The sequence below is a fragment of the Camelina sativa genome, chromosome 11 (assembly GCF_030686135.1).
Source record: "Camelina sativa cultivar CO46 ecotype springtype chromosome 11, ASM3068613v1".
Lineage (NCBI taxonomy): Eukaryota > Viridiplantae > Streptophyta > Magnoliopsida > Brassicales > Brassicaceae > Camelina > Camelina sativa.
In genome coordinates, this window is record NC_141890.1 from 945,487 (window position 1) to 971,480 (window position 25,994).

At 32.8% G+C, this 25,994-nt stretch overlaps 6 protein-coding genes across 9 annotated transcripts; 3 read left to right on the forward strand and 3 right to left on the reverse strand.

Annotated features, from left to right (window-relative positions):
* Positions 1 to 17: 17 nt before the first annotated feature.
* On the reverse strand, positions 18 to 2,693 carry LOC104727501 (uncharacterized). 4 transcript variants are annotated; one of them, XR_015570833.1, is made up of 7 exons: positions 1,976 to 2,693; positions 1,391 to 1,505; positions 1,205 to 1,278; positions 658 to 931; positions 508 to 550; positions 315 to 423; positions 18 to 224 (listed from the first exon to the last, which is right to left on the reverse strand). XR_015570833.1 is itself a non-coding variant. In XM_087471512.1 (7 exons), the coding sequence occupies exons 1-7, from the start codon at positions 2,144 to 2,146 to the stop codon at positions 140 to 142; spliced, it is 891 nt and encodes a 296-aa protein (XP_087327638.1). In that variant the 5' UTR covers positions 2,147 to 2,693; the 3' UTR covers positions 18 to 139. The 4 variants fall into 4 exon arrangements, 2 of the variants coding, with proteins under 2 accessions (XP_087327638.1, XP_087327637.1); XR_015570832.1 differs by having other exon boundaries at positions 315 to 429; XM_087471512.1 differs by having other exon boundaries at positions 638 to 931.
* A 1,017-nt stretch (positions 2,694 to 3,710) lies between these two features.
* LOC104720919 (ubiquitin carboxyl-terminal hydrolase 3) lies at positions 3,711 to 6,341 on the reverse strand. The gene is made up of 6 exons (XM_087474599.1): positions 5,862 to 6,341; positions 5,492 to 5,608; positions 5,111 to 5,209; positions 4,797 to 4,994; positions 4,512 to 4,693; positions 3,711 to 4,314 (listed from the first exon to the last, which is right to left on the reverse strand). The coding sequence occupies exons 1-6, from the start codon at positions 5,976 to 5,978 to the stop codon at positions 3,912 to 3,914; spliced, it is 1,116 nt and encodes a 371-aa protein (XP_087330725.1). The 5' UTR covers positions 5,979 to 6,341; the 3' UTR covers positions 3,711 to 3,911.
* Positions 6,342 to 10,191: 3,850 nt separating this feature from the next.
* Positions 10,192 to 10,896, reverse strand: LOC147933506 (uncharacterized). The gene has a single exon (XM_087476524.1). It carries the CDS (start codon positions 10,894 to 10,896, stop codon positions 10,192 to 10,194), a length of 705 nt encoding a protein of 234 aa, XP_087332650.1.
* Positions 10,897 to 13,987: 3,091 nt separating this feature from the next.
* On the forward strand, positions 13,988 to 15,479 carry LOC104720920 (tubulin-folding cofactor C). Its single transcript, XM_010438816.3, has one exon. The coding sequence runs from the start codon at positions 14,213 to 14,215 to the stop codon at positions 15,224 to 15,226; it is 1,014 nt and encodes a 337-aa protein (XP_010437118.1). The 5' UTR covers positions 13,988 to 14,212; the 3' UTR covers positions 15,227 to 15,479.
* Positions 15,480 to 16,021: 542 nt separating this feature from the next.
* On the forward strand, positions 16,022 to 18,207 carry LOC104720921 (adenylyl-sulfate kinase 2, chloroplastic-like). Its single transcript, XM_010438817.2, has 6 exons — positions 16,022 to 16,612; positions 16,736 to 17,032; positions 17,143 to 17,261; positions 17,374 to 17,458; positions 17,713 to 17,759; positions 17,866 to 18,207. The coding sequence occupies exons 1-6, from the start codon at positions 16,393 to 16,395 to the stop codon at positions 17,965 to 17,967; spliced, it is 870 nt and encodes a 289-aa protein (XP_010437119.1). The 5' UTR covers positions 16,022 to 16,392; the 3' UTR covers positions 17,968 to 18,207.
* A 3,934-nt stretch (positions 18,208 to 22,141) lies between these two features.
* On the forward strand, positions 22,142 to 24,490 carry LOC104720922 (tryptophan N-monooxygenase 1). Its single transcript, XM_010438818.2, has 2 exons — positions 22,142 to 23,204; positions 23,597 to 24,490. Exons 1-2 carry the CDS (start codon positions 22,209 to 22,211, stop codon positions 24,227 to 24,229), a joined length of 1,629 nt encoding a protein of 542 aa, XP_010437120.2. The 5' UTR covers positions 22,142 to 22,208; the 3' UTR covers positions 24,230 to 24,490.
* The last annotated feature ends 1,504 nt before the right edge of the window (positions 24,491 to 25,994 follow it).

Consider the following 25,994-nt stretch of genomic DNA (forward strand, 5'->3'; position numbering starts at 1 on the left):
CGCATTTGCAAGTGATATGCACAGAGGAATTGTTATTATCGACATTATGAAACTTGGAACAAAAGACGAGTTTTAGAAAAGAGAGATTCAAAACAGAGGACGACCAAGGAGAGCAAAAGGCCAAAAGAGATGTTACAGTTTACATGTGATTGAAGCTGTTGTTGTCTCCGTTTTGCTTCACTCTCAATGTCAAGTAGATCAATATCAATGTTCCCACACTTGATCTGCAATCCAAGAGATTTAAAGTTAACAGTGAAATGCTTCATCAAAGGTAATATCGTATACGTATTAAGGAAGTAGAGGTATTTACTTACAAGATTGAGAATAAGATAACGATTTTTCTTGAATCAAATGAAGCGGCACGCTTGTATCTTCTCCATCTGTTAGTTGGTGCATCATGGCATCGCTCAGAGATAGCTTTATCTGCAACTGAAAATTTTCCAAGTGCGTAAACAAAACAAACAAAATCTTAAATTATGCAACTTCAATGAAATGTCGTTATCTTACCAGTGCTCAAGCTTGCTTGTCTCTGTAATACCTTTTGCATGTGCTGCGAAAATATATCAACCACATAACAGTCAGACATTTGGATATCATCTTGACGATATCCAAAGTAGTACAAATAGAAAGAACTTACTACACTCTCAGATTTCATACTTGCAACAACTCCGTCATGGGATGTCACTGTCTCACCGCCATTCCCTTTCTCGACGTTAATGTCCACAACGCATGATTGGTAAGAATCGGTGCCTCCCAGTAGCACATTGATACGGTTCTGCGTTTTCTGACAGTTCAGCTGAGCATCGATCAACATCTGATTTTTAGATGGAAGCAGGGCCTTGACGAAGCTCAGGAGAGTAAACTGCGAGGTACATTGCGGGATTGTGCTTCCTTCATCAGGTAAGACAGAGATAGTACACACGTCTTGGACCTATACAAAAATGGCAAGAGTTTGGAGGACTTAGCACCACACCTTATCACAGAAGGTCCACAATGTTACTTCTGAACATCTATCTAGTTCTCAGATGTATCAATGATCTACTGATTAACATATCAACCCTCATTTAAAGTGTAATGGAATTGAGTCAAGATCAAATGCAACCAGATACAATCATCATGTTCTACTCCAAGGGAATCCTAGTTTCAGAGCAAGAGTCAATTCAATTAAGGACTTGTTACCTTAAAAAAAAAAAAAAGAACTCACCAATGGAGTATCGATGCCAGGGTCTTCTTTCAAAGGGAAAGCAGCAGCCTCCTTGACAAGAAGTGGGAAAACATCTGCAACGCAAAAAAAAAAAAAAAAAAAAAAAATGGTCATTTTACTCATTAGCAAGCTTGGAAAAACTATCTATGATACTGAATTTAAAAGCGTAATCTTTTAGACATTTACCAATGGGACAATGTTTGCCACCATCACTAAAACTCGAATTAGGTGGCTTGAAACTTGGATACTTGACAGGTAGTGGTGCATTCCCATCTGCAACAGTTACGAATTGCTGCTTCCCCTGTAGATATATATATTTTCAGATCACACCAATGGAAAGCTAGAACAAAAAACGATCACATAGACTTTGACCAAAAGATAACAAAACAGTAACAGTGTAACAGCAACTTGATTAGTCAGTCAGTCACTTGGATTAAGAGGGAGCTCGGCATAATTTGTAAAACGTAAGAGACTTCTCTTAATTTGATCATTTTCACTACTTCTCTTCACCTAAGTAAGTGACGACTACACTAAAACAGTTGCAACAAGATTAGCAAAATTCCTAAAATAGTCTTCTGTCATCATGACCCATCCTAAGAGGACGATAATGGCCACACACACATCCAGAATCGAATCTGAAGAGCCATAAGTCTTATCTTCTTTTCAGTATTCCAAATCGAAGATTCGATTTCAACAAAAAAAAAAAAAAAAAAGAAACCAAATCGATAGGAGGAAGAATCAAAACAAGTAGAAGGAGTAATCGAAACAAACCTCACCGAAGAAATCACCCATCGCAGAAAGAGAGAGAGAGAGAGAGAGAGAGAGAGAGAGAATGGTGAACCGACGGAGGGAAATTAGAAGTGATGCTTCAAGAAAGAAGGTGAGCCAAGGGGAAGACGAAGCTTGAAGAGACTTGTAAAGTGTAAAAAACAACAAATGCATGTAGAGAGAGTGAGTAACGGGCAGATTCAGAGAGAGAGAGATTGAAGAGGAAGACGCTCTTCTCCGGGCCCGGCGCGATTCGCCTGTGAATGGCTTTTCTTCAATCCATCTCTGATTGCGACATACCCACACCCTATTCAGCAGCGAGAGAGAGAGAGGATAACGACAAATCCTAATTCTTCGCCCTCCCCTTTTTTTACTTTAAATTCCCAAATTACCCTTTTACCTTTTCATTCCTCTCCTCCTGGATCTTGCTATTGTTTTGTTTATTCACTAAACTTGTTGGATTAGTACTAACTACTTAAGAGAGATTTCATAATCACCACCATATGGATGGGATGGGATCATCAACAACATAATGACATTTACTGACAAATAAATGCATGTCTGTACTTCTGTACTCTCTTTTTTTTTTCTTCTGTTGTTTGATGCTGCTACTACTACTACTAGTCTACTACCATCAGTCATAATTACAATTTACTATTTATGAGCTGTCTCCTACCTTTTTGTTATGCTCTATTCTATACAATCATTTCTTTTTCTTTTTTTTTTTGTATATGATAAATTATAGTAAGAATCAAGTGACATTATATAACCCAACCATCCACCCATACACTTCTTCTTCTTCTTTTTTCTTGCTGAAACTCAAAATGTCATATGCATTTAATTCCTCTTGCCATTTTGCCAGGCTTTAAATATATTATTTACTCTTGTTATTATTAATTTTAAAATTATATATTTATCAGTTTTACAATTTATTTGTGGTTTTAAAGAAGTATGTCATAGGTTTGGGAGGTAGTATTCTTAAATAACTTGTTTTGTTGAATCAGAAAAATGAAAACATTTATGTTTTGAGAAGAAAAAAAGCACATAGCTCACGGGTGATCCAAGCCTTTCTGTCTGTATCTTCTTCGTCAACTTCTCCCGTGAACTTTCTTTTCTGTTTTGTTTTGTTTCTCTTTTTTTTCTTTTTTTCTTTTTCTTGTTGGAATATTTTTATTTACTTGTTTGTTTGTTTATATAGCTTTATTATTCTCACGACAAAAGTGATTATAGCCGGGTCCTAATTTCTTTATTAGCCCAATTGTTCTTAATGGGCCGTATAAAAAAACTATCAACATGTTCCATCGTACTCGCAATATATATATATACTACTACTATATAACAACAGTTTGGTGGTATTGCGTTTTGCTTTGTTGTGAATTAAAAAGACGAAACTAATACTCCCTCTGTTTCAAAATATAAGATGTTTTAGAAAAGTTTTTTGTTTCATAATATAGATGTTTTCAAGTTTCTATGCAATTTTTAGATTAGTTTAATATTTTATATTAAGTAGTATTGTTTCTGATCGGTTGAACTTATTAAAAATAAAGACTTATTAATCTGTGTGCTTTAGCTAACGGAGGGAGTACAAAACTTTAGACAACTTTGAGACCATAAAAATAATAGTAACCAATTCAACATATTGTAACCTTCTTACTTGCTTTTTCCTTTGAGTGAAAAAGATGCAAAAGACAAGGAGTTATTTGCCATAAACTGTACATGGCCTTTCGAAGTATACAAATTTCAGTAAAAACTTTTCCAATTTTTAAACTCACCAAGTAAAGTATCTTTGGGAGAGAGAAGACAGAAAGAAAACCCAAAATAAACAAAAAAAAATTACTGTCAATTGAGTTGACTTTTTAAGACAAGCATATACCATTACTAATATAGTTAAGGAAATAAAAACGAAGAAAGTCCCTTTTTGCTGCTTTCTCAGCTTTTTTTACTTGGTCGGTCCAAGGCTCTCATAGAACAAGATGTAACCATGATCAGTATTGCTCGAATACTCCTGAGACGATCCAAAGAATGTTTGAACGGCTGATTCTTCAATCATCTCAACATTCTCATCATCAAAGAATAGCCAATGGTTATGGCTTTTCACAAGGCTCACGTAATGACCATGGTTTGGTCCACTTCCGACATGAACCACCACTGCAAACAGAGAGTACTCCACATCTGCATACGGTTCCACCGTGTTGCTCAGTTTTAGCTCCAGAGGGAAGACGACTCGATATGAGAGCTTCTTGTAGCGGCCTAGCTGTTCGATGTATTTGAATCGTTTTAGATGGATGACTAAGATGTGTGGCGGCTTCTTGATCTTCATCCTCTTTTGTGCTTCTTGTAAGCTGCAATAACAAACATAAAAGAATCGGGATTTGGCCAGCGCTAAGAAATTGCCATTGCACGTAACAGATCATACAGAGCAGCCATTGAAAGGAAAACGGGAGCTCAAAGAGTAATATTTAGTTGCAGCAATTTAAAGCAAAGCTGAAGAATTTAACTTTGAAAAGCAGTGGGGTGAGACTAAGAACCAACATCTTACCTGCAGCATTTGTCACAGAAGAATTTGTCTTCAGCGTGAAGAGTCTCTGTGGAGCTGAAGTTTTTCAAACAGCTAGTTATCGAACTGTTCTGTTCGATATCAAGGCTAAGGTCTAGGAATGTTTCGTCTCTTGCTGTCACTGTTTCACATCGCAGACACCTTGTCTCGTTGGTAAGTATGCCCTGTGTACATTATCCGGAATAAGTTATATTTAGCCAAAAAATGTACTACACAGTCAAACCTTAAAAGGAAACATGATGAGCCTTGTCATTGAAAATAACTGACCTGGAAAATATTGTGCACCCAAGTAACAATAGGCTCTTTGTGCACAACACCATTTGCCTGAGGAACTTTCAGTCCGTTTGCAATCTTTTCTGGAGATGATGATGATGAGGTTTCATGTTCGGGTTTTGACGCTTTTGCCTCTTTCTCCAGTATGTCAACAACTTCATTCAGCAAATAATTCAGGAATTCATGTGCATCCTACATGAGAGTAAAATGGCCAGTTCAATCAAATATGCATAGTATTAGTATATTGCTTTTCTCACATGTACAGTAAAAAAAATGCTAGAAAAGATGAAGAAAATTGCAAAGATCACCTGGTGCATATAACTCCGGAACAGCTCATTCTGTTTCTTCAACCTCTGTACAAATCGCTTAGGCGCAATAACACCAGTTTTCTTCTTCTGGGAACTTATCTACAAAATGAATTACAATGACTAAACTTATGATAACACTTTGAATAGGCACAGGACAATCAAATAGATGATGATGACAGGATAAGCCCTACATCAAGCACTTTTTTAGATTAACGAAGATACCTAACAAAAGACACAGTATCGAGTTCATGTTATCCCTACGACATTTTTTACTTGTGTGCCTTTCTAATAAGTGACTTGATCTATTTATAATGTCAAGTGAGAGAATCAAGACGGTCACTTGAGTTAAGACCATTTGAAGTATGAATATAAATAAAATACCTGCGAAAATAAGTCTGCCAGGCAGGTCATAAGATTCTCTTCAGCATCGGCTACGCTTTTATTACTGGTATAGTATTCGAGCAATTGTTCACGAAAGGGAACACAGAAATAAAGAGCCTGCACAAAAGGGATAGAGAGTAGATTCAGCACATCAAGGATTCTAGTAGCCTTTAACTCATTCATGTACATAGCACACACACATATCTAATAGAGAGGGTACACATCAGTTGCAAATTACACACGACTACTTATACAACAAAGCTCTGATAAATGTTTTCACTACACACCCTAATTTGAACCTTTTGAAACGAATTGGAAAAAGTAAAAGGTCAAACCAACATAGGATACGATTATCTAAAATCGTGGGTACCTGCAAAACGCTGTTGCAGTAGCAAGTGTTGCCGAAATTCTCGAATCCGAAGTAGCGTTCACCTTCGGGGAACTGGTCGCCGAGAGCTTTCTCGAGTTTGGAGCCCGCGGCGCCCATTAGCCCTAAAACTAGCTTCCGTATCACCGTTTTTTCTGATCCCTCCTTGACTCGTCCGATTCTCTCTCTCTCTCTCTCTCTCTCTGTCTAAGCCCCCACGGAGTATTATTCTCTCTTTTACGCTTATTAGCCTCTCTCTCTCTCTCTCTTTGCGATTGTCCGATTCGATTCGAATCGATCCGATAATTTCAGATTTCTTCTCTCTTAGTGCGAAGAGAAGAGGATCGACGACGATAAATATTTAATTTTATTCTCTCTTTTATTTTATTTTTAATTAATAAAAAAAGCGAAGCAACGAAGGAAGATGTAAAAAAAAAAAAGAGTTTGATGTCAAATATTGCATATTACTCCTCCAAATTTGTTATCTTTACGAAAAATGAACTCCAATTTCTAAAGTATTAGTAGTAGGATCAAAATTCTCGAATCCGACCGAACCAAACCTGTATAATATATATAACCCAGTATGTAAAACCGAACCAAACTAACTACAATTCAGTTAAGAAAAGCTAATACTTCTAATATGTATTTGAACTATTTATTTAGAATATATAATTATATATGAAATACCCACAATCATATATATAAAAGTAGAGTTTCAGTCTCTCCTTATTGGTCCACTTGGCAATGCAATTTTAACAAAAAAAAATTATATTAAAACACAAATTTAAAACAATTAATTTTCACATTTAACTCACATAATATAAAACTGAAATCTTTATAGCTTCTCCCTATAAATTATGCATTAACTTTATTTCTCCACTAAGTTGTATTAATCAATTGTATTAAAACAAAACACTTTATTTCTCCACTAAGTTGTATTAATCAATTGTATTAAAACAAAACAATAAATTAGAATTGTAACTCTCATTTTTCTAAATATAATTTTTCATCATTTCTCTTCCTATAAATACTCATTATCTTATTCTCTTAGTCTATCACTCATTCATTCTCTCATCTTCTTCCACTACTCTCAAATCTCTTTTTCGTTTTGTTTTGTTTTGTTTTGTATTTTTTTTTGTTATTGTTGTTGTATGGGTTATAAAAAATCAAATCAAATATCATTGTAAAAGCTTAGTTTTAGAGTTTGTATGATATGTATATCTTATATATTTATTTTAATCTTTTAAAATGTTTATCTCCATTTTCTATTTTATATTAACATCTTATAAGTCATTATTTTCATACTTCAATATTCACCACACAATAAGATCATAAAGTTGAAATGATCCATATGTAATTATCTATTATGTCTCTGGTTATCTCACACATTCATGTATCATTTTAAATAATTTATAAAGATCAATACAATATTTAAATATCAATATAATTATCCATTTATCCATTTATAAAGACTATTTTGTTTTGTGATCCAATTGTTAAATCTGCAGATATCAATATAATATATATATTTTTTTTATGATTTGAGGTTTTTGAAAACAAAAAGAACATAATTAAACAATTGGTTTTTTTGTGTCTTTAATCAAAATTAAAAATGATCCAAAAAACAAAACATATTCAACTAGAACTTAAATATAAAAATAAAATATAATTTTAAAAATATCATTTCACTAAATTCTCTAAAGATGAAACCATTAGTATGAAATCTAGCACTATAAATTAAATTGATGAGAAAAAACCAAAAAAAATATAAGTTATCCTTGGGATTTTAAAATTTATTGAGATTGAAGAATTCATATAATTTTATAAGAAAACTAATTTAGTTTGTCACTTAAAAAGTAATATTTTTTATTTTGAAATATTATGTGTAAGTGTTGAGTTTATATCAACAAACAACCAAATCATGTGAATTTTGATTCAGCCACTTGGTATTCCTTTTATTTTAGGTTATAAAAAATTAAAATATTTATTTATAATTAAAGACATGTAACTCCATTTAACTCAAATGTAACTCCTATCCAATAATTGTACATTAATTCATTCCTCCTACTAACTTATTATCTTTCAAGAGAAATTATTTTTGGTTAAATTTTAATATTTTTTATTTATTTTGGTTGGCTAAACTTATATTCATATTTTGGTTGGCTAAATTAATATATTTCTCATGTAAAATTATTGTTTATAATATATTTCTCATTTCAAAGTTTAAAGCAATATCATATATATAAAAGTAGAGTTTTAGTCTCTCCTTATTGGTCCACTTGGCAATGCAATTTTAACAAAAAAAATTTATATTAAAACACAAATTTAAAAACACTTAATTTTCACATTTAACTCATATAATATAAAACTAAAATCTTTATAGCTTCTCCCTATAAATTATGCATTAACTTTATTTCTCCACTAAGTTGAATTAATCAATTGTATCAAAACAAAACAATAAATTAGAATTGTAACTCTCATTTTTCTAAATATAATTTTTCATCATTTCTCTTCCTATAAATACTCATTATCTTATTCTCTTAGGGGGGTGTATTCAACTTGACATTTTAAGTGATTTGTGTGAAACTTACAAATCCTATGTTATTCAATCATGTATTTAAAAAAGTCTATTAAAATCCACTGTTATTGAACTGATGATTTAAAAATCTACTTTAAAATCCAATGTTATTCAAAATAGTTTGTGGATTTGGATTTTAATGATTTTTGAGATTTTGGAGGATTTAGGTGGGATTTGTTTAGTTAAAAATAGAGAAATCCAAATCTCATGGTTTTATGTGGGATTTGAAAGAATTTTACAATAAATCATACCAACTTCCCTAAAATCTTTCAAAATTCCAAATTTTCTAAATCCCATCAAATCTTCCAAAATCATGGTTTCAATACACCCCCCTTAGTCTATCACTCTTTCATTCTCTCATCTTCTTCCACTACTCTTAAATCTCTTTTTTGTTTTATTTTGTTTTGTTATTGTTATTGTATGGGTTATAAAAAATCAAATCAAATATCATTGTAAAAGCTTAGTTTTAGAGTTTGTATGATATGTATATCTTATATATTTATTTTAATCTTTTAAAATGTTTATCTCCATTTTCTATTTTATATTAACATCTTATAAGTCATTATTTTCATACTTCCTTAGAATATTCACCACACAATAAGATCATAAAGTTGAAATGATCCATATGTAATTATCTATTATGTCTCTGGTTATCTCACATATTCATGTATCATTTTTAATAATTTATAGAGTTTCAGTCTCTCCTTATTGGTCCACTTGGCAATGCAATTTTAACAAAAAAAAAATTATATTAAAACACAAATTTAAAAACAATTAATTTCACATTTAACTCACATAATATAAAACTGAAATCTTTATAGCTTCTCCCTATAAAGTAAAATACTTAGGTTCACCCCTAGGGGTGAACTTTTCCATTCACCCCCTCTTCTCTCAGCCAATCAGAATCTTCCATCTAATATTTTATTTAAAAAATAAATCAAAACTAAATTAAAAAGCAAACTAAATAAGGAAACAAATTCTGCATACTTTTAATTAAGGAAAGATAAATATTGGCTTGGTTTAGATTTTTAAAATTAGAATAAAATTATTTATTGGTTTGGGTTTACAAATGAAGTGGTTAGAGTTTAGATTTTACAATTCAAACGTAATTATATGTCGGTTTGGATTTACAAATGAGCTGGTTAGGGTTTAGATTTTACAATTGTAACGAAATTATATGTCGGTTTGGGTTCACAAATGAGATGGTTAGGGTTTAGATTTTACAAGTAGAACAAAATTATATGTCGGTTTGGGTTCACAAATGAGATGTTAGGGTTTAGATTTCACAATTCAAACGAACTTATATGTCGGTTTGGGTTCACAAATGAGATGGTTAGGGTTTAGATTTTACAAGTAGAACAAAATTATATGTCGGTTTGGGTTCACAAATGAGATGTTAGGGTTTAGATTTCACAATTCAAACGAAATTATATGTCGGTTTGGGTTCACAAATGAGATGGTTAGAGTTTAGATTTTACAAGTAGAACGAAATTATATATCGGTTTGGGTTCACAAATGAGATGGTTAGGATTTAGATTTTATATATGTCGGTTTGGGTTTATTAAAGAGCGGTTTAAGATTTTTAATTTTATAATAATATATACAGATTTTATTTTCTTATTTTATAAGGGGGTGAGTGGAGAGGTTCACCCCTAGGGGTGAACCCAAGTATTGTTCCCCTATAAATTATGTATTAACTTTATTTCTCCACTAAGTTGAATTAATCTTTTTTTTTTTTGTCAACAAAAGATTAGCTCAGATGAGCCAATGCGGAGGGAAATTGTTTACATACAGAACATTATGCGGAGATGTGCGCGCACAGCGTGCCAAGAGATCCGCTTTTACATTTGCAGTCCTAGGAATAAAAGATAAGGAAAAAGAAGAAAATTCCTCCCTGTCCATCGTGATGTCCTCAAGATAAGTGGAGAACGCCGGCCAGTCTTTTGGCGAAGACACCATCTTCACCAAGTCAGCGCAGTCTGAGTAAAACGCCACGTCATGGTAATCATGTCCGATCATGCAGCGCATTGCCCAAATGAAAGCCTCGACTTCAGCGTGTAGGGGGGAGAGACTCCTTCGAAAGTTAGTAGCTCCCATACTTGGCATCGGATCCTGCGGCTTGGTACAAACCCAGCCAGCTCCTGCAAAACGGTCACCTGACTTCCAAGAGCCATCGACAAAACAACGAACGCCTGTAAAAACCATTGGAAGAGAAAAGGGTGTCCTCCGAAAACTAGGCTCAACAACCAATGGCTGGCCAATCGAATCCGCATCATCACCCTCCTCCTGAGCCTGCTGCCAGGATAAAGCCTCTCCTTCAGCTATCCGAATCACCTCCTCCGGTCTTTCCGTAATATTTTCAAAAACCTTTGCATTACGCGCTTTCCATAAATACCAAAGAATCCACGGGTAGGCAGACACATGGGATCCCTGGCTTTTAGGGTCCAAGAAATGATCCATATTAGCGTAAACAGAGCCCACCGGAAAACAATGTGAGCCTACCGGTATCTGAGATAGGGCCCACACCTGACGTGCTGGTGGACAAAGAAACAGAACATGATTGACGGTTTCCTCCTCCGCACCACACCGGGAGCAGCCCAAATCACACGCGATACCCCGCCGCCAATAAATCAATTAGTCAATTGTATTAAAACAAAACAATAAATTAGAATTGTAACTCTCATTTTTCTAAATGTAATTTTTCATCATTTCTCTTCCTATAAATACTCATTATCTTATTCTCTTAGTCTATCACTCTTTCATTCTCTCATCTTCTTCCACTACTCTCAAATCTCTTTTTTGTTTTGTTTTGTTTTGTATTTTTTTTGTTATTGTTGTTGTATGGGTTATAAAAAATCAAATCAAATATCATTGTAAAAGCTTAGTTTTAGAGTTTGTATGATATGTATTTCTTATATATTTATTTTAATCTTTAAAAATGTTTATCACCATTTTCTATTTTATATTAACACTTATAAGTCATTATTTTCATACTTCCTTACAATATTCACCACACAATAAGATCATAAAGTTGAAATGATCCATATGTAATTATTTATTATGTCCCTGGTTATCTCACATATTCATGTATCATTTTTAATAATTTATAAAGATCAATATAATATTTAAAGATCAATATAATTATCCATTTATCCATTTATAAAGACTATTTTGTTTTGTGATCCAATTGATAAATTTGCAGAGATTAATATATATATATATATATATATATATATATATATATATATATTTTTTTATGATTTGAGGTTTTTGAAAACAAAAAGAACATAATTAAACAATTAGTTTTTTGTGTCTTTAATCAAAATAAAAAATGATCCAAAAAACAAATCATATTCAACTGGAACTTAAATATAAAAATAAAATATAATTTTAAAAATATCATTTCACTAAATTCTCTAAAGATGAAACCATTAGTATGAAATCTAGCACTATAAAATTAAATTGATGAATAAAAACCAAAAAAAATATAAGTTATCCTTGGGATTTTTAAAATTATTGAGATTGAAGAATTCATATAACTTTATAAGAAAATTAATTTAGTTTGTCACTTAAAAAGTAATATTTTTATTTTGAATTATTATGTGTAAGTGTTGAGTTTATATCAACAAACAACCAAATCATGTGAATTTTGATTCAGCCACTTGGTATAACTTTTATTTTAGGTTATAAAAAATTAAAATATTTATTTATAATTAAAGACATGTAACTCCATTTAACTCAAATGTAACTCCTATCCAATAATTGTACATTAATTCATTCCTCCTACTAACTTATTATCTTTCAAGAGAAATTATTTTTGGTTAAATTTTAATATTTTTTAATTATTTTGGTTGGCTAAACTTATATTCATATTTTGGTTGGCTAAATTAATATATTTCTCACGTAAAATTATTGTTTATAATATATTTCTCATTTCAAAGTTTAAAGCAATATATCATATATATAAAAGTAAGGCTTTGGTCTCTCCTTATGGTTGATTTTTATTTAATGTTTTCTATTTTTTTTTTTTTTTGCTTTCTAATTGCTTTAAACAATATTTAAGACCCAATAAACCCAAAACATTTAACTCACACATTAAAATAAAATTATAACTGAAAATAAAATAAATTATGCATTAATCACTTTAAAGGCATAAGAGGTCAAAAATAACTTCTATCCAATAATTCCACACATTCCTCCCACAAATAATATATATATATATATATATGTTCAATATTATATTTAAATATCAAAGAATTTTTTAGTTAGCTAAACTTATAGTCACATATATACAATATATATACATAAGAATCTATATTACTTATTAACACCATAATTCGACCCATTATTTGCTTAACTCAAAATTGGTTTCAAAGCCAACTAAAGAAAAACATAAACGATCTTATTGATATTAGACCAAAACATGGACATACAAACATAATCACTTACACGGAAAATAATTACTTTTAAAAAATAACTTATTATTGCAACATCAACATATGAAGGGTTTACATAAGCAGTTAATCAGAAATCTAAAATACAATAAATGTATTGGGAACAATATCAGTCAATGATAAGATTGGATCTTCAAAAGCAAGAAACAACATCCTCATAATTCATAAAAAATAAACGCAACAATTGTACACATATAAACGAAATGATATAAACATATAGTGTATTAATACAAGTGACTGCGAAGCCCATTTATGCCTAATTAAAACGAAATAATACAAAAGAGAAAAAGAAATAGACCAAAAAAACAAGAAAGTGCCAACTACACCACAACCCACGCGTTGCGTGGGGAAGCACCTAGTATTAACTAAAAACCAGTTAGCTATTGTTGATTATAAATATGCCTTAACTAATACTTCAAAAAAAACAAAACTTTTTAACAATATTTCAATTTTTTTTTTCTTTTTTACTTATATAATCAAGTTATTATTTTGACCAAGACATGTTTGAATATTTTGTAATATATTTCCTTATAGATTTGTCAAAGTCTTATATCATTATAAGCATTTTAAAACAAATTTTCTATAAGCTAAATTAAAATTTACATATATATTCATTTTCTATAAACAAATTCATTTGAAATGTTTTCTTAGCTATGTTAAAGCTTATTTCTAATTATTTTACAATATTTTTTTTTTTGTAGTACACATTGTATTTTATTTATTTCTAATTAGATTTTTTTTTTAATGTAGAACAAGCAAACGCATTCACCGTTGACGCTGATTGTTTTGGACCATGCACTAACAATTGTCAACAGTTTTGCATATCAAAAGGTTATAAAGATTGGACTTGTGCAACTTTTAGAAGTGGGACGGGGTGTTGCTGCAAACCAAAAAAGAAACAAATCTTTAAACAAGCTACTCAATTGAACAACTAAACTGTTTTAGTACCGTCTATTAATTTGTATGATCACTAAATATGAATTTCAAATACAAAAAGAATAATCTAAAGAAAACGAATCATCTTTTTTTTTTTTTTACTTAATATGGTGCATGTTATGTTTATTATTCGAAGTAACAAAAAGTAAGGAAAAAAAATAAACTATCGTGTATTAGATGAATCTTTTGATTTATAAAGTAATAACAACAAACCAAAACCATATATTTTTTTCATTCTCATAGGTCAAACATTGAAGTTGACCTTATCCACTATAACACACATACAAACTTATTTCATTGGGATGATTGAAACGGTGACGTTTATGTTATCCTTGGTCCTTAGCTTCGATTTGTAAAAACGCCGTCACAATTGAGGTAAAACGGTTATGGAAGACGACGATCCCGAAACCCTAGATCCGGCATTGCAGAAGAAGCACCATGACATGCTCGAACGCCTCTCTGCTCGTCACCAAGCTCGTAAATCCGATTCACCTGACACTTCCTCCTCCTCCACTCTCGAATCGACTTCCTCGTTTCTCGCCAAATTCTCCGACGCCAAGCGATCCATCGAGTCTCGAATCGCTGAGTCACGACTCGTTTCCTCCTCCTCCTCCGCGACGGATTCTTCAAAGCTTAAATCGGATCTTGCTGATATCTCCTTAGCGATCAACAATCTCGAGAAGCTTCTCGCTGAGAACTCGTATTTCCTTCCTTCTTACGAGGTCCGATCGTCTCTGAAAATAGTATCAGATCTCAAGCAGAGCCTCGAGAGCCTCTCCGCCGAGTTAATCCCGAAGAAGAAGTTCTCGTTCAAGAGCAAATCGACGACCAAAAAGCTCCCGGAGACTCAAAAACCCGGCGTCGTTTCACCTCCGAATGTCGCCGTACCCGTACGCGATTCTCCGGGATTGAGGAACAAGCACGGAGAGACTCTGGTGAAAAGTTTCAAAGGCTCGTCGATCGGAGAATTCACATTGTCGGATCTCGATTCATGCCAAGTACAGTTAACAGGAACTGTGAACGCTCTGTTTCTTCACAGGTTGAAGAACTGTAACGTCTACACAGGTCCAGTGGTTGGTTCGATTCTGATCGACGACGTACAAGATTGTGTTCTTGTGTTGGCCTCGCATCAGATCAGAATCCATAGCGCTAGGAAGAGTGATTTCTACTTGAGAGTGAGGAGTCGTCCCATTATTGAAGACAGTAATGGTGTCAGATTTGCTCCTTACTGTTTGGATTACCAAGGGATTGAAGAAGATTTGAAGACGGCTGGTTTGGATGAGGAGACTAAGAACTGGTCCAATGTGGATGATTTCCGGTGGCTTAGAGCTGTACAGTCGCCGAATTGGTCAGTTTTGCCGGAAGAAGAAAGGGTTTCTTCGGTTTCCATATCCCGGTGATGCAGGTTCTTGAGTACCAAATTACATTCTTAAAGATTTGGTCATTTTATACCAAAGAAGCACTCTCTGTTAGACAAGTCTCTTTTTGTTTTCGAATATGATTGATTGTGTGTTCCATTTCCATTTCCATTTCCATCATGGTGAATGAGTCTGATGAAGAACCAAACGAGACAGCTTTACATATTTGTTTTTAATCTGTGATCTTGTAGTTGGTTTTCATGTAAAACATGAAGATAAAAAAGTTTTTGGTTTTGATCTTGTGTGTAGAGAAAACCCAATACTAAACTAAGACTAATTTGATAGTCTTCTGAATTTGTGATACAGCCATAGTTGAGATGAGTTTGCCTCAAAGCCTAGTACAGTTGGGCTAAAAGGCCCAATATAGGTGTAAGACCCATAACCGCCTGCTTTGACTGTCTGACTGTTCAGAACAAGTTGCAATTAGGAGAATTGAGACAAAAAAAAAACACAAAAAATCAAATAAGTACTGCAGTAGGAAAGTGTGTAGTGTTGAATCTGATATTGAATGTATTACTTGAGTGACATCGTTCTCTTCGTATATAATACAGTCAAGCATAAGTATTTAAAACAAACAAATAAAAACCATAAATATGATGCAAGTAAGATGATAAAAAATAGTATATGGCTTATAAATCACATGGGACTCGGAATGGGGGCATATGTTGCTAGGTTGGTAGATGGAAAAAGACATACAATCGTTTTCCCAAAAGATTGGCCTCCAACAGTGACCCCATGCACACATACCAAAACCACTATATTTTCTTAACTAAAAATATTTCAAATTTAAAAATTAAAACACTCTAGTAGCTAGCTAGTAATTTTTTTTTCCAATAATAGTAATTAACTTAGTTCTGATTAGTAAATCTTAAGTATTATTATACATATATAAAACTAAGGGTTTCAATGATGGAATATGGTCATGTGTTTCTTGTGGAAGAACATATGACTCTCTACTTCTCACCTGTTTTCTTACTCACTCCCTTACTCTCTCTATATACTTCCATATAAATCCTTCTTTCTTTCTTTCTTACACATAAATTTATATCTACATAGTTTTTTTTTTTTTCTTTTTTGTTGTTGTTGTGAATTGACGTGAAAACACAGCCACCACCTTCGTCTGCAAATTTCTTGATCGTCGGATTCAAATGGAAAAATTAGCTATCAGAGCATCGAGACCATCAGTTTTCTGTTCTCTTCCAGGTCTCGGCGGCAATTCTCAGCGAAGACGACCTCCAAGTGACGTTTTCCTCAAGCTTCCGGCGGAGAACCGAAAGATAGTAGCGAACTCTGCTTCTTTTCATTCAATCTCCGCCGTTAACGTCTCTGCTCAAGCTTCCCTCACCGCCGATTTTCCCGCCCTTTCAGGTTCTCCATCTTCCTTTCTCTCTCTCTCTCTGTTTCGTGATAACAGATAGTTCAGTTTTTTTAAACAATTATATATATATAAAAAGGCTGACCACTTTTTTTCTACTATATGTGTTTGGGCAGAAACGAATCTTAAAGAGAGGAGAGTTAACGGAAAAGAGAAGGCAGAGAACATCATATGGCACGAGAGTTCGATCTGCAGATGCGACCGACAACAACTTCTTCAACAAAAGGGCTGTGTCATTTGGATCACTGGTCTCAGCGGTTCAGGGAAAAGCACTATTGCTTGTGCACTAAGTAAAGCCTTGTTTGAAAGAGGCAAACTCACTTACACACTCGACGGCGACAATGTCCGTCACGGCCTTAACCGGGACCTCACTTTCAAATCTGAGCACCGTACTGAAAACATAAGACGAATCGGTACACGATACGTTGTATATTAAACCGATTTTTAACGTTATATATATTTATGGTTTATAAATTGTGGAAACTTTTATTCAAACTCAATATGGTTATAATGTGTATATCAGGTGAGGTGGCTAAGTTGTTTGCTGACGTTGGCGTCATTTGTATAGCAAGTTTGATTTCTCCGTATCGGAGAGACAGAGACGCGTGCCGGTCCTTGTTACCTGAGGGCGATTTCGTCGAGGTACGCTATATACCGTTTTACTAGCTACTTTATATAGTCCGATCCGATGATTTTACTTCTGTAAGTATGCATATTGATAATTATTAATTACTAAAACTTGAAATTGTTCTAGGTGTTCATGGACGTTCCTCTTCATGTATGCGAGTCAAGAGACCCAAAGGGGTTGTACAAGCTTGCACGTGCCGGAAAAATCAAAGGTATATGTTGGACACAGTTTGTGTAACACGTTGATAACAATAACATTGTGTTAAGACTTAAAACCGTTTACTTCATAATATGGGTTTTTTTGGCGGAAAAAAAAAGAAGAAGATAACATTGTGTTTAGACATTTTAGTCTTTTGTATCTTATTTGTTTGTACCTTAATTAATTTAGGTTAAAAACGCTTGCATATAAAAGATACAAAAAGTTAGTATTTAAAAGATATGTAATTGTGGAGTTTTCTTTAACCAGGCTTCACTGGAATCGATGACCCTTACGAGGCACCACTGAATTGCGAGGTTCGTCATGTATAATGTATTCAATATACAATTAATGTAACTGAAGATTTTGGAACGTAAATTTGTATTATAAAGTATTTATGTATGTTTCTGTAATTTCTTACAGGTATTACTGAAACACACAGGAGACGACAGTTCGTGTTTGCCACGTCAAATGGCTGAGAACATCATCTCTTACCTGCAAAACAAAGGTTACCTTGAGGGATAAGTCAAAAGTCGGAAAAGAATATCAAAATAAAGAACCCAATTTGTCGAATCTAATTAGATATATTATATATATGAGGCTGAAGCTGAAGGATTGCTAGCTCTCCCTGGTTCGATATATCAGAAGCTTGAGACGTGATACGATGTCGTCTCGCTTCGTCACACTATCATTTGTTCCCGAATTGTACCTCGGAATTAGCCAAACGACGGGAATATTTAATAAGATATATTTTTCTTCTTATTATCATTCAGAGTTTAATTATATTTCCTCTTCTACTTATCATTAAGATTTAAGAGTTTAATTTGCTCTAATGATATCGACTGAGTTATATAATGTGTATCAACATAATGCATTTCGTTGTATTTAATTTATAATATTTCATAGATCTAAATATTCGTGAAAAACCACGTACAATTTATTAGTGAATATATATGATCAATTGGAAACGCGTAATACTATATATATATAATAAGGTATAATAACATAGATGAATCATAATTAAGCCAGCCAGAACTGAAAAGCCCTACCACCCAGCAAAAAAATCAGAAACCCATCTCTCAAAATTGTGAAGTGAAAATCCAAAGTTAAAGAGGCGACAAGCATTCACTCAAGATATAGATGAACACAGAAGAAGATTAATTTATCGCTTGATCGATACTTCTGAAACTACTGTACAGTTAAAAAAACATATGATTTATGGATTCCGCGGTGGTTTTGTAGAGAAGGTATATACTGAGTGAATCTGTTTGAAAACTTAGGTTTTCTGAAAACCAATCATCTTTGTTCTAATTTACCCACACAAAAAAATGGTCTTGCACGATCTCATCTAGTTGTTAATGCAAAAAATTCTGTAAAATAATGCAAAAAGCTATCTTTTTTTTTGTTAAAATAGTTGATAGGTTTAATTATATAAATAAAATTACAACTATATCTAATAATCACATATAATGAACCAAACTACGTACAGCTTTTAAAATTTAACTTTAAATAAAATAAAAAAAATCTTCTAAAAGTATATATTATGTCATTTGTAAAATTTGACAGGTGAGAATTGGCGGATGGAGCACGTTTTATTTATTTCATGCATACATATACAACAATATAACTACCTTGGTTGGCATGACAATATGACATGAAAAAAAAAATTAATTAACTAAACTGATAATTTAAATTAGCTATGCTCATCAAAGTGGGTATGGTGGCACTCTCCGAGTGTTAGTTTGGTTTCACCGTAAGACTTTCCACACCCAAAAAATATTGCAGGATAAAGTATTTAATATAATTGCAATCCCTAGAATAATCGTGCTCGGATCTAAAGTATTTCCAAGTACACTATAATAATTCCTCTTGCAGTTTTATTTTCTTTGATAAAAAAAAAAATCCCGATGAAGTTAGACTTTCATTCAAAGTCGTGGAAGACAACCAAATATTTCGTCAAGTGGTCATGGTAGAGACTCGAGAGTATTAAACTATTTTTCTTTTCCATAATATGATTCACAGTATAATCTGAATAGTCAATACTTTAGCTCTGAGTACCAAACTTGACCTGTTAAAATACCAAAATATTTGTAATTTTAAGAAAAAATATTCTATACAATATAAAAGTAATATTAGATAATAGATGATTCAATATATTCAACATGACCTACAACGTCATTATTGAATTTTATTGCACTAGTCTTGCTAACAACTATTAACTGAAAATTTCAACATCTTCAAATTAATGCATGATAACGGGTCCATTATAAATTGTTATTTTAATTACTTTTTTTTCGTCATGTTCCTATTATCTCAAATCTAAAGATTACGGTTTTCACTAATTGTCATTATGAACGTATATACTCTCTTCATCTCTTGGTCTTTTTATATGATCGTTTAAACAAATACACACTAATGACTAATTAATAGGATATTATAAGAAAGATTTTATAATACCTATTGTGACGCTTCTCACATGTATTTGTGGTAAAACAATTTGAATTTGGAAATTTTGACTGAAAAATTATATCAATAAATATAAGAGCTAAAAAGGTTATTTGATGCAACTTTTTGCATAAATTTGTAACAATATTATCTATTTTAAAACAAGATCTAAAAGATCATCGATCGATACGATGGAGAGAAAGAGTATTTTCTGAATGAGTAAATAGTCATAGTTTTAAGGTCTTACGTACGTGTCAGAGACATAAAGAAACAAATTCAGCTGAACATGCACATAATTTTATTTTGCGATAATTTATTTAGCGATTGACTACGTACTCGGAAATTAATTTGCTTCAATTACTCCTCTATTTTTTAAGGTAACCTATGAAAGAAGCAGATATTATTATAGACCACGTGTACTGTCTCGAATTATTATCTTGATCTTAAACCGTTAAACGTTTTTTTTTTGTTAAAGCTTAAACCGTTAAACGTATACGTACCAACTTGAGATTTTAAACTTTGCGTTGAGAGACCGATCTCTTTACAAAATATGAAACTACCATGATTTCATGCATGCTGATGCGTGTGTAAATAATATATAAACCACAAATGTTTGATTTGCTAAAACGAAGAAGAATGCGAAAACATGGTTAAATTTTGAGCACATAAGAAAACAAAAAAAAAGAAAAAAAAAAGACAAGCAAATATTAAATCAAAGACTTTTACATTAATCATTAGTCTATTTTCTTGGTGAACTTCATTTTTTTTTTGCTAGTGTAAAATAAAATAACGCCAATTATGTGTTCTCATTAATTGCTTTAAATTTAGAAAAAAAAAAAAAAAAAAGAATTGACTGAAGACTTCGTCTCGGTCATATCGGCAACGGCAGATCTGAAACGGCGTCGCAATATAGAAACCCAAGCCTTGATTTGTATATATTGAGTATTGACTATAAGTAGTAGTCAGTAACTTTGACTCTTCCCTCTCAACCGGGTTTCAATTTCCACGAGGGTTTTTGGCAGGTGAACTCTTACCCAGGAAAATAAACATATTCCCTAGATATTATTTTTATTGATTATTCTTCCTTCTTAATAATCAACTTCTTTACAATTTCAATATATTATTTTATTGATTATTCTTCCTTCTTATTTATCAGTGCATATATACATCAAGAGGTTATAGAACTATATATGCAAGTCATTTCCCTGAAAAGGAAATTAAACAAGCTAAAAAACATGACGACACTTGGTTTCGGTTCAGAAAATGTATACATCTAAGAATTTAATCAGATTTTCATATATTTACATGACTAGCATACATTAACAAAATGAATGCATCATGCAGTACTTCTAATTCTAGGATCAAACTATAATTAAGGTCGTATATATATATATTAGCCAGTGTCTAGCTCATTCCGTTGTTGTGTAAAACAACTCGATTTTAGATTGTTAAAAATTTAATACATGTTTTGACGTACGTAAAGATTGTTAAAAATAGGTTCCGACCGCTACAAGATTAACTTTTTCAAAACATTTTTAGACGGGAGGCTTTAATTTGTTTATCCTAAATGATCCTGTCACTAGCTACGATAAATTAGACATCAAATGTTATCACATATATGTATATTAAGTGGTATAATCGAAATATTAGAATACACTTACAAAGGGTAACACTCTTTTTTTTTTCTTTTTTTCCAAGGATAGGGAATAAACAATATTTCTCCACAATTTTGCATATTTCATTACACTTTGTTTTTTCTTTTTTTTTGGTAAAAGGTTAAGATTATTTCGTTACACTTGTACATGTATGGTCGTTTTCTCAGCAAAGATGAATGTTAAATTTTTCATATATATTTTTATATCACAATAATTCACCAGTATGTAATTAAACTCTCGTTAAGACTGTTTGTTCGGCTGGTTCTGAAGTGCATATATAACACGAGGAATTTTGGCAGGTCACCAACAAAACATTTTAAAACTCCCATCCCAAATAGAAATTAATAAAAAAAAATATCTAATAATGATAATAGGGATAGATACTTTGAAACATTAGAATAGTAATGAAAAAAATGTTCAACAATGGTGGTGGTACTCAAGATGGACCCGACCCAAACACACCCTCCGACACTTTCCTCACTCCTTCCTTTTAGTCCTTTCCACGCATGAGGATAGTATGGTCATTTCACATAAACCAACGACCACTTCATTAAATATATATAAATAGGAAGGTGAAGTTCCTCTCTCAATCCATGCAGAGATAAACAAGCAATACAACAAACATTTGGTCTTCTCTCGCTCTCTCTTCTCTACACACAATTAAACATGAACACTTTTACCTCAAACTCTTCGGATCTCATCATTCCCACTACAACCGAGACATCGTCGTTTAGCACCTTGTATCTCCTCACAACACTTCAAGCCTTTGTGGCTATCATCTTAGTGATGCTACTCAAGAAATTGACGACGGACCCCAGCAAAAAGAAACCGTCTCTCCCGCCGGGTCCAACCGGATGGCCGATCATCGGAATGATTCCTGCGATGCTAAAGAGCCGTCCCGTTTTCCGGTGGCTCCACAGCATCATGAAGCAGCTCAATACCGAGATAGCATGCGTGAGGTTGGGAAACACTCACGTGATCACCGTCACGTGCCCTAAGATAGCACGTGAGATGCTCAAGCAACAAGACGCTCTCTTCGCCTCGAGGCCTTTAACTTACGCTCAGAAGATCCTCTCCAACGGCTACAAAACCTGCGTGATCACTCCCTTCGGTGACCAGTTCAAGAAAATGAGGAAAGTTGTGATGACGGAACTCGTTTGCCCAGCGAGACACAGGTGGCTCCATCAGAAGAGATCAGAAGAAAACGATCATTTGACCGCTTGGGTATACAACATGGTTAAGAACTCGGGCTCTGTCGACTTCCGGTTCATGACTAGGCATTACTGTGGAAACGCAATCAAGAAGCTTATGTTCGGGACAAGAACCTTCTCTAAGAACACTGCACCTGACGGCGGGCCGACCGTGGAAGATGTAGAGCACATGGAAGCTATGTTTGAAGCATTAGGGTTTACGTTTGCTTTTTGCATCTCTGATTACCTACCCATGCTCACTGGACTTGATCTTAACGGTCACGAGAAGATTATGAGAGAGTCGAGTGCGATTATGGACAAGTATCATGACCCAATCATCGACGAGAGGATCAAGATGTGGAGAGAAGGAAAGAGAACTCAGATCGAAGATTTTCTTGATATTTTCATCTCTATCAAGGACGAACAAGGCAACCCATTGCTTACCGCCGATGAAATCAAACCCACCATTAAGGTAACTATTAATTACCCTCCTTACATGCATGCTTTCATAACTAGATAAGGTTTCAATCGTAAAAAATACCCAAAGAACAATTTTTGTTAAATTGAGAAAACATACATTTATCAAATTTACCCATTTGTTCATACATATATTAAGATAAATTTATAGAGTTTTGTAAACTAACAAATTATAGAAGAAAACCAAAGTTTAATACATCTTGTAGTAAAAGTTGATTGTATGTTAAATATTTGCTACTTTTTTTTTTCTTTTCTTTTTTAGATACATGCAACTTGTGATTTCTTTTGTTTATGGATGATTGGTATTAGTAATTGATGATATGAAAAAAATATACTATAAAACATCCCAAATTAATAAATTTTTAAAAATTTGTTTATGATGAATAGGAACTTGTAATGGCGGCGCCAGACAATCCATCAAACGCTGTGGAATGGGCCATGGCGGAGATGGTAAACAAACCGGAGATTCTCCGTAAAGCAATGGAAGAGATCGACAGAGTGGTCGGAAAAGAAAGACTCGTTCAAGAATCCGACATCCCAAAACTAAACTACGTCAAAGCTATCCTCCGTGAAGCATTCCGTCTCCATCCCGTCGCGGCCTTTAACCTCCCACACGTGGCACTTGCCGACACAACCGTCGCCGGATATCACATCCCTAAAGGAAGCCAAGTCCTTCTAAGCCGATATGGGCTAGGCCGTAACCCGAAAGTTTGGGCCGACCCACTTAGCTTTAAACCGGAGAGACATCTCAACGAATGCTCCGAAGTCACTTTGACTGAGAACGATCTTCGGTTTATCTCGTTTAGTACCGGAAAAAGAGGTTGCGCTGCTCCTGCGCTAGGTACGGCGTTGACCACGATGATGCTCGCGAGGCTTCTTCAAGGTTTCACATGGAAGCTACCGAAGAATGAGACGCGTGTCGAGCTGATGGAGTCTAGTCATGATATGTTTCTGGCTAAACCGTTGGTTATGGTCGGTCAGCCGAGATTGCCGGAGCATCTCTACCCGACGGTCAAGTGAGATGAGAACGCCGCCGTATATATATATACATATATATATATATATATATATTTTTTTGTTTTTCATGAAATTTTTATATAATCTCTTGTATCGTATAACGGCCAACCCAAGTTTGGTCAAAATCCCGGTTACCAAAAGATAATGGGGTAATTTGTGAACAAACTTGTGTGCTGGTCTTGGTTCTTTTGGGAACACTTGAATCTGTGTCTCCTATTCTCTTCTTTTGTTATTTTTAATAAATAAAATATATTTTTTTTATTACTGCTAGGTTTTGAACCCACGCATTATATTATTTGATATATTTTAATAAAAATTATATATGATTGATTACGGTAATAAAATATTATCTCATAAAAAAAAATTAAAATTAGTACTAAGGAAAAAAATTAAATTTTAGATACACAATTTTAAAAAATATAAAAATCAGTTGTGTTATAAAATCAAATCTGATAAAAAAAATCATAAATTTCACTTGACGTCAAGGCGAGGCAAATCAAACTGATGACCTCACATATCCTAAACCATTTTCTTTGACCACCAGAAAAACGAAACAATTTTATAATCATGAATTTAACTCGTTTTCATATTTAATTGATCACTACCACCTATGTTTTCGTGTTTTTTTATTCAATGTTTTCTTATTCTTCATATTCTTTCTTGTCATTTTCATTGTCAAATTTTGTGTTAATTGTCATCGTAACTTTTACCGTTTGGTTCTTCGTTATACTCTTTTTCTTCTTCTTCTTCGTCAACTTCTTTCACATTCTTCTACGGAAAAACCTTTTTTAGACTATCACACAACTTGTTAACCCATCAAACTCCAAGAAAAAATTATTTTTTTTTCATAAAATTTGTGAAATTCATGATTACCAGCATAGTCAACACATGCACCCAATTATTGACAATTTTATCCATATACTTATTTGGTTTTAGATCCATGCGTTTAGAAACTTCTCAAACCAAAATCCTTACTTGGTTTATAATATTTTAAAAACATAATAAAATATACTAATAATTATTTATTTAATATGATTCATATGATATATAGAAATATGAGTACACTATAAGAACATATTAATTATAAATAAATAATATCAATTATATTATATCATCAAATAATATCAACTGTATCATATTATCAAATAACCGTAACCGTATTTAAACGTAACCGTTTAACCGTTTGTTAAATGGTTCTGGTTAAGGTTACAAAAATTTCTAACCATAACCGATGGTTAATAAACCTTAACTGTGACTACCGTAACCCTGGTCATGCCTACATATAGCTAATAAAACATGTGTGTTTGTCGTCCATCTTTCTTCTTTAAACCTCAAAATTTGACTCAAACATCAAATTAAGGTCTTGCGATGTCAATCCTTCTTCCTTAGACCCAAATATAAAAATTAATGAAATAATATCAACTCAACTATAAAATCATACATAAAAATATGTTTTACAGCTCATAAGAAATAAAAAGCACAAATGTAGATAAATAAGCTTTAATATTTATAATATTTATAATATTTTAAACTTTTAAAAGGTTTCGAAATATAAAATTGAACTTTTTAAAAAATTTCAATATTTATAATATTTTAAACTTTTAAAATTTAAAACTTATAATATTTAAAAACTTTTTAAAAGCTAAGAACTTTTAAAAGTTTTAATATTTATAATATTTAAACTTTTAAAAATTTTAAATATTATAATATTTTTTGAAACGGTTTAAAGTTTTAATTTGATCAAATAAAAAACCAGATCAAACCAAAT